Source organism: Thamnophis elegans, chromosome 6, assembly GCF_009769535.1.
Source record: "Thamnophis elegans isolate rThaEle1 chromosome 6, rThaEle1.pri, whole genome shotgun sequence".
Taxonomy (NCBI): Eukaryota; Metazoa; Chordata; class Lepidosauria; order Squamata; family Colubridae; genus Thamnophis; species Thamnophis elegans.
Genome location: NC_045546.1, coordinates 40,288,419 through 40,307,316, shown reverse-complemented (window position 1 = coordinate 40,307,316; position 18,898 = coordinate 40,288,419). Strand labels below are relative to the sequence as shown.

The window sequence follows — 18,898 nt, the reverse complement described above, 5'->3', positions numbered from 1 at the left end:
GTATATACTAAACATCTGTGAGTCTGTGCCTGTGTGTGCCTGCATCTGTGTTTGTTAAGTCAATCTTGATGTTCTGGCAATTATATGGACAAATTCCAGTTTTAATATCCACACAATTTTCTTGGCAACATCTGCAGAAGAAATCTATTGTGGCCTTCTTAATATGAGAGACAATGATTGGCCCAAAGTCACCCAACTGGTTCTGTGCCAAAGGTAGGACTAGAACTGGAATCTTTCTGCACCTAGTCCAGAGCCTTCACTGCTAGACCAAACCTCCCCTTGTAAACAACTATTAAGAAGCAATATACCAAGTTAGGATAAAATCAGTCCTGTGTGAATTCTTTTAACCAAAATGTTTTCTTTACTACAATACTCAAATTTAGCAACTGTATTTCTCAGTTACTAAAAATGAATATAAATTGCCTTATGTACAGGTCATGGATTGGCAATCCAAGGGAAATTAATTTTTAGAACTTTGATTCCTTTTGATCTCTGAGCCATAATCTTTCTGTTTTTGATAAAATACCATACCTTTAATTTTAAGAAAAATATATATCAGAGACTGTGGAGAATAAGGATAGTATAGTGAACTGGGACCTGAGATATACAGATTGAACTACACCTCTACTAATGGAAACTCACTAGCTGATTTTAAATCAGTGATTTTCTTACTCAATTGATTTAATGAAGAAAGCTTTCCATGGAAGCTGCCCTGAGCTCCTTAGTAAGGCAGTTAATACATATGTACAGTTATTTTTTCATGCCAAACAAATTAAGTTTGATGGCAAAAGAAAAGTTTGGTCTTAATTAATGCTTTTGGCATTCTGTACATAGTCCTGGATCTTAAGTTGCATAGCTCTGCATTACAACGGAGAAACTTCTAAGTTAGCAAATGCTCAATTTGCATGACATTTTGATGTAGAAAAGTAACTATTCCCATTAATATGCAACAGGTATAACGATGCTAGAAACCTGTAGTGCCAGAGATCGTTCTGCAGTACTACTGCAGTGCTAATTTTCTTCAATTTGTTTCAGAAAAAATCTAAAACGCATTTAGATTACCCAGAGTGACATAGTTTTGAATATTTTGTAATTTGCTCAAACATTACATCCAGCATAACTTGTAACTTCCACCCGTATTTTTAGGATATATCATTTAGTTATTTTTAGTTATTTTTCTTAATTGCTTATTCTGCATGGCATACATTACTTTTAATCAACATTGAAAAAATGGGCAGACTTTACTGGGTTGGAAATAACTGATACACAATCGTTGTTTTCATTAACTAATATTCTGAAAACATTTTATTTAATATAGATCCTTCAAAATATTCTCAAGCTATGTTCTTACTTAATTTTTACAAGCCCCATTCCTATCCATTAAATACCTGAATCATCTTACCTGTATCTTGCACATAAACAGTTATAAGACCAGAATCTTCTTCTGTAAGTTTGTACCATACTCCCTTGGGATCAGGCAGCCACTCTTCCACATGGCATGAGTAATTGCCAGCATCAGAAGTAGCTGCCTGCAACACAGTCAGTCGATAGAACATGGCTGAAAGTCTTTGAAAACGTAGTCTCCCTTCCCAAGGGCTGGCCTCTCGGCTGAAGACGAAATCCTGGCCTACTCTTAACAAGGCCTCTTTATCTTCTTCATTCTTGTGACCAGTTTGTCCACTTCGGTCTTTATTCTTCATGATGAACCATGTCACAGCAAAACGGGAATCCTGGCTGGTAGGTGACAAAATGTTGCAATCCAAATGGAAATGGTCCTGTTCCGGTACTGTGAGGTTGGCTATCGTTGCATCCACTTGCAGTGAGGCATCTGAAAATATTGAAAATATATAAAAGCCAATTAGTTTCTCTAATTGTACAGAACATGAGCCAATGCTGAAAAGGAAAATTTGAAATTTTTTCATTGAATGGCCCTCCCTTCAGAATACAGTTTACCTGAAATGAGACACAGAATTTAGGTTGGCCTGCAAAGACATGTTCCTCTTCTTGGCATAGAAACCAGGAGATCAAAAAATGCATGGTAAAGAACAAGCTGCAAGGGTGTACTGCCAACTTTCAGATAATCAAGGAAGAGAGTGTTAAGAAAACAAGTGCTGGACAATGGAATGTGCCCATGAGGCAAATATGACAAGGAAGAACATATTCAGGCTTTTTAAAATGTCCTGACTGGAATAAGATTACACAAAGACTGGAATGGAAGATTTCTGGTAACATTTAATGAGGCAAAGAATTCCACAATATCCTTTCATAAATTTTCTTTTTCACCCTTATCTAATTATATAAGAGGAAGCCATAAAGAGAAACAATTACCTTATTTTTCAGAGTATAAAACGCACCGGAGTATAAGAGGCACCAAGGTTTTGAAGAGGCAAATTAAAAAAAAATAGGTAGATAGATAGAGGGATAGAGAGGGAGAGAAAGAGAGAGAAATATAGTAGGTAGGGAGGGAGAGCGAGAAAGTGTGTAGATGGGTAGAGGGATAGAGAGAGAGAAATAGAAATACAGTGGATTGATAGGGATAGAGAGTAGGTAGGTTAGTAGGTAGAGGGATAAAGAGAGAAATAGAGAGAGAGAGAAATACAATAAATAGGTAGGGAGAGAGAATAGGTAGGTAGGTGGAGAGAGAGAGAAATACAGTAGGTAGGTAGGGAGAGAGAGAGAGTAGGTAGGTAGGGAGAGAAAGAGTAGGTAGCTAGGTAGATGTTTCCAGGTGTATTTATCCATGTGCTGGAGAAGGAAATAGCTGACAATCTGCAGCACCTAACACTTTGTTTCTGCTGGCACAGCACTTGATCAATCTACTTCTCATCAATCAAAGAGCTTTCCGAAAGAAAAAAAGTTTTTGCACTCTGCAAATCTCCCCAAAACATTTTTCATGAAAACGGACCCATTTTTTTCCAAAATAAGAGGCACGAATAGCCTTGGGGGAGGGGGCTTGCAGAGTGCTCCTGAGAGGTTGCCCCCCCCATGAGCAAATAATGCCCCATTTTTTTTTTTGCGAAAATGGGTCTACTTTTTGTCAAAAAAATTACAGGCATAGCCTTATGGAGCTTATAGAGTGCTCGTGGAGACTGGGCCCCTCTCATTTCTGCCCTCCCCAGCCCCTAGCCCTCTCTGAAAGCGTCCATAAGGCTACGCACGGCCATTTTGGTGAAGGGGGCGGGGCTTTAGGAGCCAAAAAATGCTGTATTCGATGTATAAGATACACCCAGATTTTCAGCCTCTTTTTTGAGGAAAAAAGGTGCATCTTATACTCTGAAAAATATGGTATGTGACATAAAAGAAAATTTTAGAGCTAGAATTATCAGCAAATGATGATAATGTACAACAAAAGAATGAAAATGATTTCTGGTATTACTGATTTCCAAAGAAAAAGTACAAAATTGAGAATGCAGTTTGGAATTTCAAGCTGATACTTATCCATTCTCAGGATGCTTATTAGAGAACAAGCACGGTAGTTACTGAAATGTTGGGAAGGTGGCAACACTTACAAAACTAAATTAATAGAACTAAGTTCAAGAAGACCATTTAGATTATGGGTGTCAAACCTGATCACATCATGTGACATATTGTGATGTTTTTTTGCCCTTGCAGAGATGGGGTGGGTGTGGCCTGTGCATAACGCATACGGCCTATGGGTCGCCAATTTGACAGGTTTCCACAAGTTTTTAAACTCACTAGCAGAATCTAGATTCTACATTCTGCTAGTGAGTTAAAAAACTTGCTGAAGTCCTAAAATAATGCCCCCCTCCCCCTTCTATTTATATATAGCTCAGGAGAAGTCATAAGGTTTCTGCCTTAGATTATTCTCCTTCATATTGCTGGATGCTGCTAAGAGGCCATCTGAAAACATTTTGCCCAAAAAAAATATCCAAAAGCTTAACTCTAATGTGTGCAGCATCACAATGATTATAGCCTGGAGGCATTTTTACTCTAGAGACCCATATATTTTCCTTCTACATCCTGAACAGTTGGGGGAAAAAATTCTTTAGCAAGAATGTCAAATATTTTCACATTCTCTTAAGAGCTGGCAAGTTTTTCAGAGTGCAAATCCTCATCAACAAGAACTGTAGCTCTTTTCTTATTCAGTTTGCTGATATTTAGAAACTATATTATAAACATTTCATAGGCATAAATCTTGAGGAATCACAGAAGGTCTATGTAAAATTTGTTAAGAGCAAATACACTGATTTGAGTGGCATATTCCACAGACAAAATTTCACACTTCCATTTTTATATAAATCACAAGCATTGAAATATAAAGTATTAATTTAGGGTGTAAAAGTTATCCACTTATTATCTATTAAATTTTTCTTTTGTGCTTTCATTTTGTGTAATATAAAAAGATTCCATCATAGAAAATAGAAGTTCAGTTAAACTTTCCACTTGAAATCAATCATTTAATTTTGGGGGCTGCATTGTCTCCTTGCTTTATACGCAAGACTAAGATCTTTTAATAATTTGTCAGCTTCAAATCCATACACACAAGGGAAGAGAAATTTCATATGCATTTTTAAATGGAAAAGACTGTTGCAACTTTACCCAAAGTGCATTTAAATATAGTAATACTGGATATTATTTTTCAAACTACGTTTCATACTCTTAGTAAGGCTCAGGGGCCAGGATTGTATAGTGCAATATTGGGTTTTTAATTTCAATTATATAGAAAGTAAAGGACGTATGTTTGTGTTTTTATTTTTATAATTATAATGTACACTGAAGACGGCATTTAATTTCGTTGTACCATGTGCAATGACAATAAACTAAACTAAACTAAACTAAACTAAACTAAACTAAACTGTACCGGTCAGCAATTCCTTAAAGTTCATGACAGCTATTCAAGTTAAGGCAATATTAAATTGGTAGTGACACAGAGTCCTTTCTGTTTCATATCTTTAAGTATGAGGATAGAAAATTTGGGACAAAAGTTTAAGATTTTGAACATCATATTTTTCTTTGGTTTTCTCTTCTTAAAGTTTCATTTCCTTTCCCTAGATACGGAGGTGGAAGATGAATCCAAGCATGATGGAATTTCTTTTCATCCAACAATATTATCTTCAGTGTTATCATTCTGTGGCTTGGCCCTATTCTTTAGAGCAGGGGTCCCCAACCTTTCCATCTTGACGGCCCGGGGGTGATGGTGGTTTCATGTGTGAAGCCTTACCCCCACCCCAAAGAAGACAAATGCATAAAAGTGTAATAGTTTTTGGAGTTTTTCTTCACGTTATGTTGGGAAACACTTAGCCTGACAGGCAGGAGAGAACAAATGAGGACCTAGTCTAGATTCACTGCACTACCATAAAAGGGACAGAACCAAACCTCCCTGAATTCCTTGGAGCTTTATCTAATTGTTCCCAAGGGAAAGCTGTTGAATTGGAAAGATTCCTCTATTATGGGTAGAACATAATAAGGATGTTAGTTTGAACTCTGCAGGTGTTTGGCTTGGTTGCTTGTGCCTGACACATTATTAACTAGCTAAAATCAGTGACTGATAACTTAGTATTATAGCAAAGGGATATAAGTCAACTGGTCAATCTATGTGCTGACTAAAATCCATGTAAGTTAATTCAGGGCAACCAGACAGTTCATAGAGTAATTTGCAGTGAGCAGAAATTAAGCTGCTTTCTCCATCTGTGAAGCAACTCTCCAAATAAACAAATACTTTACCTGGCTTCTTCACCAAAACTGTTGTTAGCCCAGACAGATCTTCTGCCCTTTTGTACCAGGTATTCGTAGGATTCAGCAGCCACTCTTCCACTCGACAATAATAGGTCCCGCTGTCCTGCATTGTCATGTTCTGGATAGTAAGAAGATATAGACCTGGCAAAGGACTTTCCAGGTGCAGCCTGCTCTTCAAACCATTTAGAGTTGCTAACTCTCCATATAAAAGAGTGGCCTGCCTTGTCAGCTTTACAACTGCTTCTTTCTCTGGCTCACCAGATTTCCACACATACCATTCCACAGATAACTGGGAAGCTTGACTGCTCCGGTTAGTGACTAGACACTCTAGTGTTACCCATTCATTTTCTAAAATGGTTAGGTTCTTTTGGCTCTTGTTGATTTCCAACAGATTATCTAGGAAAATACAAGAAAATAATTATTAACTGAAAAAGACCAGCCCAAACCTTAGTTACAATTCTACAGATTCAACTTTGCTGTGATGGTTTTTATGTATTATCTGTAACCACAGGTAATATAGAAAGTCTACATACCCCTTTTAAAATGCCCATTTTTTTGAAATGTCATCGTCAGACCAAGATAGATCACTTCAGAATTCTTTCAAACTTTAATAGAACACATAAGCTGTACAATTCAATTGAAAAACAAACCGAAACCTTTTAAAGGGAAGAAAGTAACAATAAAAATATACAATAACATGGTTGCATAAAGATGCACACTCTTAAACTAATATTTCGTTAAAACGTAGGACATACGTGAAACATAGGCGTAGAAGCCTATGAGCACAGCACATCTTGCTTTGGGAATCTCTGCTCACTCTTCCTTACAAAAGCATTCCAAATCTATCAGTTTGCAAGGCCATATCCGTGTACAGCTTTCTTCAGTTTCTCCCACAGATTTTCAATTGGATTCAGGTCCAGGCTCTGGCTGCGCCATTCCAAAACTTTTCCAAATCTTATGATGAAGTCATTCTTTCGCTAATTTGGAGGTATTGCTTTGGATTGTAGTCATGTTGAAAATTCTCCTTCATCTTCAGCATTTTAGCAGAGGCCTCAAGGTTATGTGCCGAAATGGATTAATATATGGAACTCTTCATAATTCCATCTTAACTAAAGCACCAGTTGCAACTTAAAGAAAAGAAGCCCCAAAGCATAATGCTGCCACCACTATGCTTCAATGTGGGCATGGTGTACTTTTGGTGATGCACAGTGTTGTTTTTGCACCAAAATGTTGCTCTTTTGTCAAACTTGACATAGATTTTTGTAAAATGTAGCTGGGCTTGGAAGTTTTTATTTATAAGACAAGGCTTCTGTCTTGACACCTTATCCCACAGCCCAGAATGAAGAATAAGGGAGATTACTTGCCATAAATTCCTGCAGGTCCTTTAATATTGCTGTAGGACTCTTGGCAGCTTCTCAGACCAGTTTTATTCTTGTTTGATCATAAATTTTGGTTGGACATCCAGTTCTTGATAATGTCAATGTTGTGCCATATTTTCTCCATTGTTAATTATTGTCTTCACTGTGTCCCATGGTATAGCCAATGTCTTAGTAATTTTTGTGTATCCTTCTTCTGAGTGATACCTTCCAACAATAAGATACCTTTGATGTTTTGTAAGCTCGTTGTAGACCATGACGTTTGCTGTAAGAGGCAACTGAGTAAATGTCAGAAAAATCCTACAGAATAGTTGAACTTTGTGTGGGCTTGATCAGAGTCATTTTATTTGATGAGTTGTGTATACTCACTATTTAACATCCATCTGAATGTAATTAGCTAATTCTCAGCCACATCCTTACTTATACAGTAAGAAGGTGTGAACAACCCATGATTCAAGTTTCTTATTGTTATTTGTGGAATAACACCCCCACCCCAAAGAGATTTTAGTTTGTTTGTAAATTAAATTATTTACAGCTTACAGTATATGTTATATTAAAGGTGGAAAGAATTCTGATCTGATTTATTTCGGGTTTTTTACATTTCAAAAACCTGGCATTTTTACTCGGATGTGTAGACTTTCTATATCCACTGTAGTCATTTGATTTAGGTGCCACCGGTAAGCCTATTCTGGGAGGCCTGGATTCAAATATTCCTTAAAAAATAACCAAGCCATTGGGCCATCGTTTCAGAGATATTTTCTTTCCAGATTCCTTACTGCTTTCAACAATGACAGAGTTAGCCCATTTATGATACGTAGGTACCTTGGTTGAAAAGGATGCACAGTTTTGCCCAGTTGGATTCAATGCATACTGATAAAGATACTTTGTATTAAGTTCATTGTTTCACATAGTTTAGCATCAGAAAAGCACATACATACAATATATACTTGCAAGCTTTTGTATATGTATGTGTGTACATATATATATGCACCATGCAATAGGAAAGATACTGCAGGCAATATGGATACTTATGCAATAGCACATAGGAATGCTGTAGCTACAACATCCACTAATAAAACTGAGGGATTACAAATGTACCAGTCAGAATTTGGAGCAGCAGGCATTCCACCAGAGATTAAGAACTTTCCTTATATTTGTCTTTATTAGGACATAACTTCCTCCTTAGAATTTATAAATTTATAATTTCTATTTAGTATTGTGCTATTCCATAATCTTAATTACATAATTGTTACTTGTATTTTTTATTTATTAGAGTTTATTAGTCAAATTGAGTACTTTAATTGGATAGAGCAAGCAAGAAAGAAATTAAAACTTACATAAAAAATTAAATTATTAAGTGTGATTTGCTACAATGCTAACTGGCTATCAATATGATTTTTGGATAACACGATCACATTTTTTTCTACATGTTGCACTGAATAGCATTGAAGTTCAAAGGATGTTTGAGGCTATAAGACTGAAAAATTTAAGATATTATGGCCTGCTACATGCATGTGTCAGCAGAAAATATTCCTCTAAATAACAACTGGTAGTGATAAAATCTCTATAAAGCAATTGCATATAACAAAAGCTCACACACTGTAATGCCTAGAACTAGTAATCTTCATCTAACTTTCAATAAACTCCCATATGACAATTTTTGTTTTTAAATTGAATGTTTTTTTCCCCATGGATTGGACGTTTCCCTGCTTCTATTCCTCCTCATAAGCTAATCCTCTGTTTATGACTATAAAGCTATCTGAAACCTGGTATTCTCAAGTTATATTTTTGTCTGCAGCTCCCAGAATTCTCCAGCAAGCATGGCTTTGGGGAATTCTGGGAACTGAAATTACAATATGCTAGAAGGTGCTAAGTATCCAGACTTCAAGTTTTGTTATGTTTTTCTGATACACATATATTTTAAGTGACAGTAGGTTGTGTGCCCTACATACTGTGATGTAGGAAATGGGTTAAAAATATAGGTTTTCTAAATGCTTCTATTTCTAAATTCAGCAACCTAGATTGTTACATTCAAGGACATTTCTGAAAGCTGTTACTGAGTAGTTTTATTAAATAGCAGGCTGCCATGGAATCAGGGAGAGACAAATAAATTAATAGATTGGCATTCCACAAATTGAGAGATAGGAAAAGTGAACTTATTACAAGACAAAACTTGGCAGGACTGGTCAACTATGCATTGGTCTACTGTAAAAAGCTTGGCATTCAAACTTTTAATTCCAGCCAGTAGAAAATAAGAATATCCCTTTAAATTGTTGGAAGTTGCCATGAATCAATATTGGAGTTGGTGGCATATAAACAACAACAAAAAATGATCAGGAAAGGAAAAAGAGAAACCAAGCACTATTTACATGCAAAGATTTCAGAGCCCCTCCATTCCCATCTATTTAAGCATAGTCTGCTTAGCCCTTGAGAAATATTACCTGGTAACTTGACAGTGACTTCAGTCCGGCCAGAAACCTCCTCTGCCAATTTATACCAGGCATGGTTAGGATTAAGCAGCCACTCTTCCACATGGCAATAGTAGCTACCGCTGTCACTGACCTGTGCCCTCTGCACTGTCAGACTGAAGAGACCTCCGGAGAGTGACCTCTCAAACTGCAATCTTCCCTTTAGCCCTTCTTCTTCCGCGTAAGTGCCGTACTCAAATACAGAGCTGTGAGTGGTCTTCAGAATGAGCTTCCCATCTGTGTCTGAGGGTCTATGAACATACCACAGGACTGCAAAATGAGAATCTGGGCTGGTTTGAGACTTGACAGAGCAATTCAGAGGGATAGGCTTATTTGCCACAAGAACTATACTCCGCTTTGATTTGCTGACCTGTAGCTTTGTTACTTGGAGGTGGGGTAATGGAGGAGAAGAGAGAGAGAAATGCATGGATCAATTAATTATAGTGGAGACTGTTGCGTTAAGCTTATGATACAAATTGCTATTGTACAACAAAATAATGTAATGCACTTTGCAGCTGTTTTATCAATGCTATATTCAGCCGTATATATACAATTTAAGCAATTTATGTTTCTTAACAGCCATCTTTTAGAAACCATAGTTAATATTTATATAAACATTTTCCCTAAGTTTGTTACCTAAAACATCAGTTAATAATCTCTAGTTAATACTATATAGATAGTACTATATATACACAGATAATAAAATGTATTACTTCTTATAATACAATTAAAAAAACATATCAGTTAAATAAAGCAAAACTTCCCAAACATTTTAGGACAATATATATGCAGGGCATAAATATATTGAAAGATCAAGAAGATATAATTTTGTATTTCATTTTCCATTAATCGTATGCCATTTTAAGAAAAAAAAATCTTATTTTATCCATACTCTTTTCTTTCACTTGCTTTCACTCACCAAAATGAAAACAAATAGAATTTGGAGCTACTACTACAGAATAATCAATCATGTCAATAGATTTTATTTAACACAATTTATACAATTTATCAGCTATAATGAAGAAAATTAGAGATTCCAATATAATTCTAATTCCCAAGCAATTATCTAGACTACAATAATCACTTTTATAAACTGTTAGATAACCTGTGATCTATTGGTCATCCTTTTAGATATATTTTCTCACCTAAACAGAGAATGAAAGTTCAAATTCCTTGCCATGGTCTGTCTGTCAGTCATGGCCACATGACTTTTTCCCAAACTTCCTCATTGCAAATGAGGATCACATGAGTATAGAAGCATGATGGTGATGCAAAATAGCAACAGTACAATACTGAAATGGCAACAATTTCCAAAAATTTCATTCCCACTGATACAACAGCTCCTAATATCATGTAGGTTAGCCCATTTGAGATACCTTGGCTGAATAAGTTTTGACCTATGATGTACTTTTGTCCTGTTAAAGGTGACAGTCAGGACAGTTTTAGTAGTATATAGATTTCCCACTACTTTGGCTCTTTAAAACATCCTAAGATGTTTTAATGTTGTAACACAATGTTACACTTGTAACACAGAAGACAATACTGTGACTAGTCTCTGACTTTGGTAAAGTATTTTCTACACATCATATAAAAATAAAAAGTCCCCATGAGTACTCAGCCAGGAACTTCCTCAATGTGTACAATGAAGGCAAAAATGTTGATATGACATAGTATGCATGCCCACACCCACACACTAGGGCTGTCAAATTCCTGGCCCGCGGGCCGGATGCATCAGGGTCTGGCCATGCCCAAACCGGTTTAGCAAAGGGGGGGGGAGTCCAAATATGTCACGTGACACTGCCATGATGATGTGAGTTTGACACTCCTGCTCTAGACAGAGTGTATTTTTGTTAATTTTTAGAACAATCACACGTACCTCCCTTTGCATTAAAAGCCCCCACTCTATTAATCCTTGCTTGCTTATATGCTATAAAGATAGCAACAGGGAAGAAGGTGGGGAGAGGAATGAGGCGAGGAAGAGGTAGTTTTCATGATATAGTAATAGAAGTTTGCCTTTCTAATATAGGTTTATGCATCATCTCTGCAAGACATTAAGAAGTTCCCCTGGAGCCTATATTGCTACTGGCTTTAATCAGTATGCTAATAAAGACTAGAAAGCTGTGCAATGATGTGACATATAGAGAGGAGTGAAGACCTCCTCACTTTTTAGATTTAGATTTTTAGATTTTATTAAGAATTTATATGCCGCCCTTTTCCCTGGAGGGACTCAGGGCGGCTTACAATAATGAGGGGAAGGGGGTGCAAGACAAGACTTAAAGGAAAAAAAATCGTGAATAAAAGAAAATTATCCATAAAAACACAACATTCATTTAACATTCGGGCGGGGTGAGAGTAATCCTATCCCCAGGCCTGACGGGATAGCCAGGTCTTCAGGGCTGTGCGGAAGGCCTGGACTGTGGTGAGGGTACGGATCTCCACGGGGAGGGTGTTCCATAATGTCGGAGCTGCAACTGAGAAGGCTCTCCTCCGCGTAGTCGCCAGTCGGCACTGACTGGCGGATGGAATTCGGAGGAGGCCTACTCTGTGCGATCTGATGGGACGCAGGGAGCTAATTGGCAGGAGGCGGTCTCTCAAATAGTCAGATCCACTACCATGGAGCGCTTTATAGGTGGTAAGTAGGACCTTGAAGTGCACCCGACGATCAACAGGTAGCCAGCGCAGCTCACGGAGGATTGGTGTTATATGGGCGTACCGTGGTGCGCCCATAATCACTCGCGCGGCCGCGTTCTGAACTAGCTGAAGTCGTCGGATGCTCTTCAAGGGCAGCCCCATGTAGAGCACATTGCAGTATTCCAGCCTAGAGGTCACAAGGGCTCGAGTGACTGTTGTGAGAGCCTCCCGGTTCAGGTAGGGCCGCAACTGGCGTACCAGGCGAACCTGGGCAAATGCCCCCCTGGTCACAGCCGACAAGTGATGCTCAAAACTCAGCTGTGAATCCAGGAGGACTCCCAAGTTGCGGACCCTGTCTGAGGGGTGTAAATTTTGCCCCCCCAGCCTGATTGTTGGAACATTAGCCAAATTTTTGGGAGGAAAACACAACAGCCACTCGGTCTTTTCCGGGTTGAGTACCAGTTTGTTAGCTCTCATCCAGTCTTTAACAGCCTCAAGGCCCCGGTTCATCACGTCCACCGCTTCATTGAGTTGGCACGGGGCGGACAGATACAACTGCGTATCGTCCGCATATTGATGGTACTTAATCCCGTGCCTCCGAATAATCTCGCCCAGCGGTTTCATGTATATGTTAAATAGTAGGGGGGACAGAACCGAGCCCTGCGGCACCCCATAGGTTAGGGGCCTCGGGGACGATCTCTCCCTCCCCACCAACACCGACTGCGACCTGTCCGAGAGGTAGGAGGAGAACCACTGTAGAACAGTGCCGCCCACCCCCACCTCCCGCAGTCGTCGCAGAAGGATACCATGGTCGATGGTATCGAAAGCCGCTGAGAGGTCGAGGAGAACCAGGATGGACGCGTGGCCTCCATCTCTGGCTCTCCAGAGATCATCGGTCAATGCGACCAAAGCGGTTTCAGTGCTGTAACCGGGCCTGAAGCCAGACTGGCTTCACTTCTCTCTAGAGAATGTACTTTTCAGGGAGGCTTAGGCTCATGCCAAGCAGATACTTTCTAACTTATCAGTTTGAGAAAATAATGTCAGTTACCAAGTTCAAAAGAAAAAGGGTTATTCTTCCTGGTCCTGCCAGTCCTCCAAGTCTCAGAATGAAAAACCAACCAATTCACACCAAAAAAAAAAAGAAGAAGAAGAAGAAGAAAAAATCCCTACTTCTCCCAATGCTGTTTCTACTTCCCTAGCTAACAGTTTATTTTTAATTGGTACTGGATTATTTCCTGGCACTGTTGCTAAGGGAGCATCAGTTGCTATAACCTCAGTTGCTATAGTAACTATATGTTAAGTGTGGAGCTTTAACACTGCTATTAAAGCAGTACACATACAATCCCAAGCATTATGTCTCTTTACATATGTGTAGACCTAACATATCAATTCCTATATCTGTGGGAATATACTGCAATTGCATATAGCAAATACAGAAGCAATACAAATGCCACCCTTCCCCCCTTTATTATTTTTTCTTAAATTCATAGGAAGATAGAAAATATTAGAGTCCCCTTGATATAAGCCCTTGAACTGAAAAAAAAAGAGAAACCACAGTTCCCCAGTTGGCATCATGTTATGATAGCTTTGCACCACCCTGTGGCTCATTATTGAAAAATTAAATGTTTCTGCTTTTGAATGACAATTGTCATTATGTTGTCCAGAAAACTATGGAAATAATTTTGAAGGTAATAATTTTAATCAGGCTTGGGTCCAGTAGATGGTGAAATTTCACACAACTCAGCTTCAAATTATTCATTGGGAAAAACCTTGTCAGCTGCTTACCAAAGTTCTGCAATGGGCTCTAATTTGAGGGCAGTATACTAATGGGTCTGCTTTCCATTTCCAATTGCTATAATGCTGCTTAGTGTCTCAGCTTCTTTCTTTTACAGATTTTAATGCTAAAATGCACCATCTCATATGAAATGTATAGGATCTCAATACAGCACACTAGCTTTACATTTTTAATGTTTCTTTGAAGGGAACAGGCACTTTTTTAAAACCCAAGATAATACATTTTTGTCTTTTGAGTATTGCATTTCTGTACTGAAATACACACACAGAGCACCAAAATATCAACCTGATTTTTCATAGCAATGTAAGGTGTAAAAATGGGACATTAAGCCTCTGCAAGACTTAGGTACCCTTTGATATTTTAAAATCCCTCAGTCTTGCAACAAAGAAACAAACATATCCATTGTAGAGGGTACAATAGGGTCCTGGCATGCTGATATGACCTCAAAGCTACGGATTATATACTCTTGCATTAAAAAATGTTCATTCTTCCATGATCTGACAGAGAAATCATTTGCACTTTTCATGGTATTAGCACATCACAACATTATGGATGATCTTGGAAGAGAGTATATATTCTGCCAGCCAGGTACAATTTACCATTTGTGCTTGCCTGGAAAACAGTGAAACAGTGAATATTAAATGACAAAAATCAAAGATAAATTGGCATATCTATCATTGGCCACAACTGGACTTAGAAACAATTCATATTCAATGAAAAGTGCTACAGTAGTATAAAGTTTACACGAAAAGGTATAGAAATTCTATTGTGGGCAATCAAAGAGATGTGTATTCCTTTAAGTATAGATACATAATACATTTGAATCCATATAAAAAGCTATAGCTGTTTCACAGTTTTCAGTAGCTCAGTTACCCTCTTGCAAGAAAATTAATTAGTTGCAATCTCTCTATCACCAGATCAATAGAGGAGGTAGATATATGTTGGCTGTCCTTATGCTGTCAGTGATGCTAAGAAACCAAGTGCTCCATACAGCAATAGCTCAATAAGCAATGGCAAAAAAGATAAATATATCAAGAAAATAATGATTGTTCAATCCAATTATTTAATGAATATTAGGTCACTTGGAAAAAGTAAGCGAAGAATTAAAAAAAGAACAGAGGACATATTTTGGCATCAGAGTCATTAGATCAAATTATGATTATTTGTGGCCTTTATATATTTTAAACTTAAATATTATTATATGAAACTGTACACTCTTGAATTCATAGCTAGGAAAATGCCAATCACTATTTCTGTTGTTACCAAGATAAGGAATTTTCCTCTTTGTCCGAAAGAAAATGAATAAAATGAACAAATCTATTGATCCAACTATAGTCTCAACACACACACACACCCCTGATGTTACACATATATAGAAGAATTTTAATAATATATAGTTTTTGCAACTGAGGAAGAAAAGTGAGACAATCTAAAACATTTCACGTTGCATGGGCCATCCTGTGCAGATGTAAAATGTGCCCTCTGTTTCCTTCCCGATAATACTAATTGATTTTAAAATTCTTGAATTTGGAGGATCAAAGCCTTAAGCCTGATACAGGTTATTAAATATTTTTCTTTTAAAGCATATTTTCTCATGAGTCAGTTTGGTCTAGTGCAGTGGTGTCAAACTTGATTTCACTGAGGGCTGCACCAAGGTTTTGTTTGACCTTGGAGGGCCAGGATGGGTATGGCCAGGATGGGCATGGCCGGTTTTGACATCACTCGTGTTGGTGACGCCTGAGGTCCAAGCGCTCTGCCAGCAAAAACGGGCTCCTGAGCTCAGTTTTCAGCTGGGTTGGCCCCCTGCAACCCTATGCCAGGGAAAATGGAGCTCAGGAGGGCCTTGTGTGGCAATATAGAGGCACGTTGCTGTTTCCAGGGTGGCCTCATAGGCCAGATCTAAGCACCCTGTGGGCCTTGAGTTTGGCACTCCTGTGTAGTGGTTAATGAACTAGGCTAGAAACTAGGAGACTGAGTTCAAATCCAACCTTAGCCATGAAAGCCAGCTGAGCAACCTTGGGCCAGTCATTTTCTCTCATTCCACCCCACCCCACCGGGATGTTGTTTTGGGGGAAATGGGAGGAAGCAGTATTAGCTATGTTTGCTACATTGAGTTATTTGTAAAAATAATAAAGATGGGGTATAAATAAATATATACCACATTTTTCGAACTGTAAGATGCACTGGTGCATAAGACGCACCAAGATTTCGAAGAGGTAAGTAAGAAAAAAAGTTTTTGTTCTCTGCGGCCCCCAGGAGCACTCTGCAGGCTTCAGCAGGGCTGGGATAAGGCAAAAAGGGCCCCGTTTTTCACTGAAACTGGCATTTTCTTTTCCTCCAGTTCTGCTGAAGCCTGCAGAATGCTTTGGGGGGGGGGGGTGATGGTAAGGGGAAGGCAAAAACACCCCTGTTTTGGTTAAAATGGCCCATTTTTGTCCATTTTTCACCCAAACGGGAGCATTTTCCCTTTCTCCAGCCCTGCTGAAGCCTGCAGAGTGCTTCTTGGGGGAGGGGTATAGGGGAAGGCAAAAACTTCTTGCGGGGACGGGGCTTTGGGAGGCCAAAAATAGCTGTATTCGGTGTATAAGATGCACCAACATTTCAACACTCTTTTAGGGGGGGGGAGGTGCATCTTATACTCCAAAAATATGGTAAATATAAATGAGATAAAAAGAAAACAAATCCACATCTGTTCCCTAATTAACCAATAATTAATCTAGCTAAACCACTGGCAAAATGTTCCATATAGTAGTGAAAGAAGACCTGTTCAAGAACTCAAAGAGAAGTGGGGAGATGATGAGAAAAATGCTGATATATAGACACAGCAGCACTAAAACGTGATATAGAATGCCATGGGAAACCAGTATGTAATAAAGAGAGTCAAAGTCTGTTTTGTCCTACTTTGAAGGTACTCTTCCCTGGAGGCTAGCAATCTTCAAAGACAGCTTTCTCTTATAGATAACTTATGAAATATTACAAAGTTTCCCAGTACTTGCCCTAGTTTTATAGTCTCTGACAGAATTTGGTGTTTTTGATGTAGGAGAATGAAGGACAACGGGGTAGGCAACAACAAAAAGTTGAGAAGAGCTTTATGAAAAATTCGCATTTGCATGTTCACGCCACATGTTTACAGTTTAAATGAATTTCAGAAAGAGTCAAACTATTTTCCTGCCTAATTTCAAAATTATGGCTGAAAACATGACATTACTTTCACTCAGTTTTTCTTGGAAAATAAACTTTGAATCTGGACAAGTCATGTTTGTCCCAAGCACAGTGAAGAAACTTTGTAGTGACAATGCTTTCCCATTTATATGTCATAAACATACAAATAAGAATTCTTCATTCATAAGAGTTCTTCTCAATTTTTTGTTGTTGCATACTTCGTTGCCCTTCATTCCTGCAAAACATCAAATTCTGTATGAGAAGTTTGGACTCTTTAGGTGTGTTGATGCCTAGAGAGTTTTTGGCAAGTCCCTGCAGTTTTCTTGGCAAGGGTTTTGGGGTTTTTTTTGGGGGGGAGGAGCTTGCCACTGTCTGTAAAGTTGAGAGAGATAGTGGTCACCCAGTTGGCTTTCACAGCTAAGGTGGGACTTAGGGTCTGCTGATTTCTAATCTGGTGTACTACACTAAATTGGCTCCTGATGTATGTGTATGTTAAGATTATTTTCTTGTTACACATGTTTGTAAGAATCCTGCTACCTGGACTATTACTTCTTATATTCATCCATGATTTAATACAGTATTTTCATGATGTCTCCATTGTGTTTTGATATTCATAATAATTAGCAAGGACTTTGTGAACTTCCTTCCAAACGCGCGTAACTTTCATAATGTCAAACTTTAGGGAAATATATTCAGTTTCATAAAAGTTATTGCCAACAAATGAGGAAATATCTAAGCCAGCATCCAGATCAAAGTGGGATGTTAGAATTTCCCTGACAAAGGTTCTGTCTCAGGGCCAGTATTCTTCAATATCTTTGTAAATGACTTAGATGAAGGAAGGAGGAGAAGGAGAACTCATCAAATTTGCAAACTCAGGATGCAAAAGGATCTTGACATACTTGAACAATGGTCCCTATCCAACAAAATGAAATTTAATGTGAAGAAAAGCAAAGTTGTACATCTGAACAGAACCCCCCCCCCAAAGGTACAGATTAGGCTAAACAGTAACTGTGAGAAGCCTTCATCCTCAGAAAGTAGGAACAGTTTAAAAACTTATACAAAGAATCTTAACAGCGTTGGAAATTTCCACCACTATATTACATAGCGAAGCATTCTCACATTGAAATTCATTTTCTTACAGCTGTTATCTGTTTACAATTGACATTAAGAAGTCTGTCTAAAAGGCCATTGGCAAATGAAGATACAGTTTGGGAATCATTAAATTGAAAAAGGAGCAAGAATGATATTGGAAAATTCCTTCCAACGGTGGAAAATAACAGCAAAGGAGGAATGGTTCACAATGAAGTCAATTTACTCTCTTGGAGATAACGATAATCAAACAAAAATAATAGAATTAGAGACACAGGATATAAAAACAAATCCCTACGATATGCAATAATCTGGCTGCTGCATGCACTATCCTCTTGCATAGCATTAAAAAAATCCAACTCAAACTGCATTAACCATGCCAGAAATTTCATTAGAAAGCTGATGATACAATGAGAATATGAGCAAGGGATGGAGTGTTAGGTTGTGAAATTATTATTAGTGCAGTTATTAACTTGTCATTTCACTGTAGTGTTCTGGTAACAATGAATTATTGTCTGAAAGCAGGCCAACATGATTGAATTACTACACAGGAAATCTTTTAGATAAATACGAACATTAACTCTTTCTGTAAGAGCTTTCAAGATCTCTCAAGAACTATATACTGCATTTAAATGTTCATATCAGAAATTAGCTCATTTTCCAAAGAAATTGATAGTAAG

At 38.1% G+C, this 18,898-nt stretch overlaps 1 protein-coding gene across 3 annotated transcripts in view; it reads right to left on the bottom strand.

Annotated features, from left to right (window-relative positions):
- The window catches only part of IGSF3 (immunoglobulin superfamily member 3), a 114,755-nt gene that overhangs the window by 2,890 nt on the left and 92,967 nt on the right, over positions 1-18,898 (bottom strand). For all 3 annotated transcript variants that reach the window (XM_032219165.1, XM_032219167.1, XM_032219166.1), the window contains 3 exons: positions 9,515-9,925; positions 5,686-6,093; positions 1,403-1,828 (listed from right to left, as the gene is read on the bottom strand). In XM_032219165.1, coding sequence (XP_032075056.1) covers positions 1,403-1,828; positions 5,686-6,093; positions 9,515-9,925 — 1,245 coding nt within the window. The remainder of the gene's footprint in view (positions 1-1,402; positions 1,829-5,685; positions 6,094-9,514; positions 9,926-18,898) is intronic.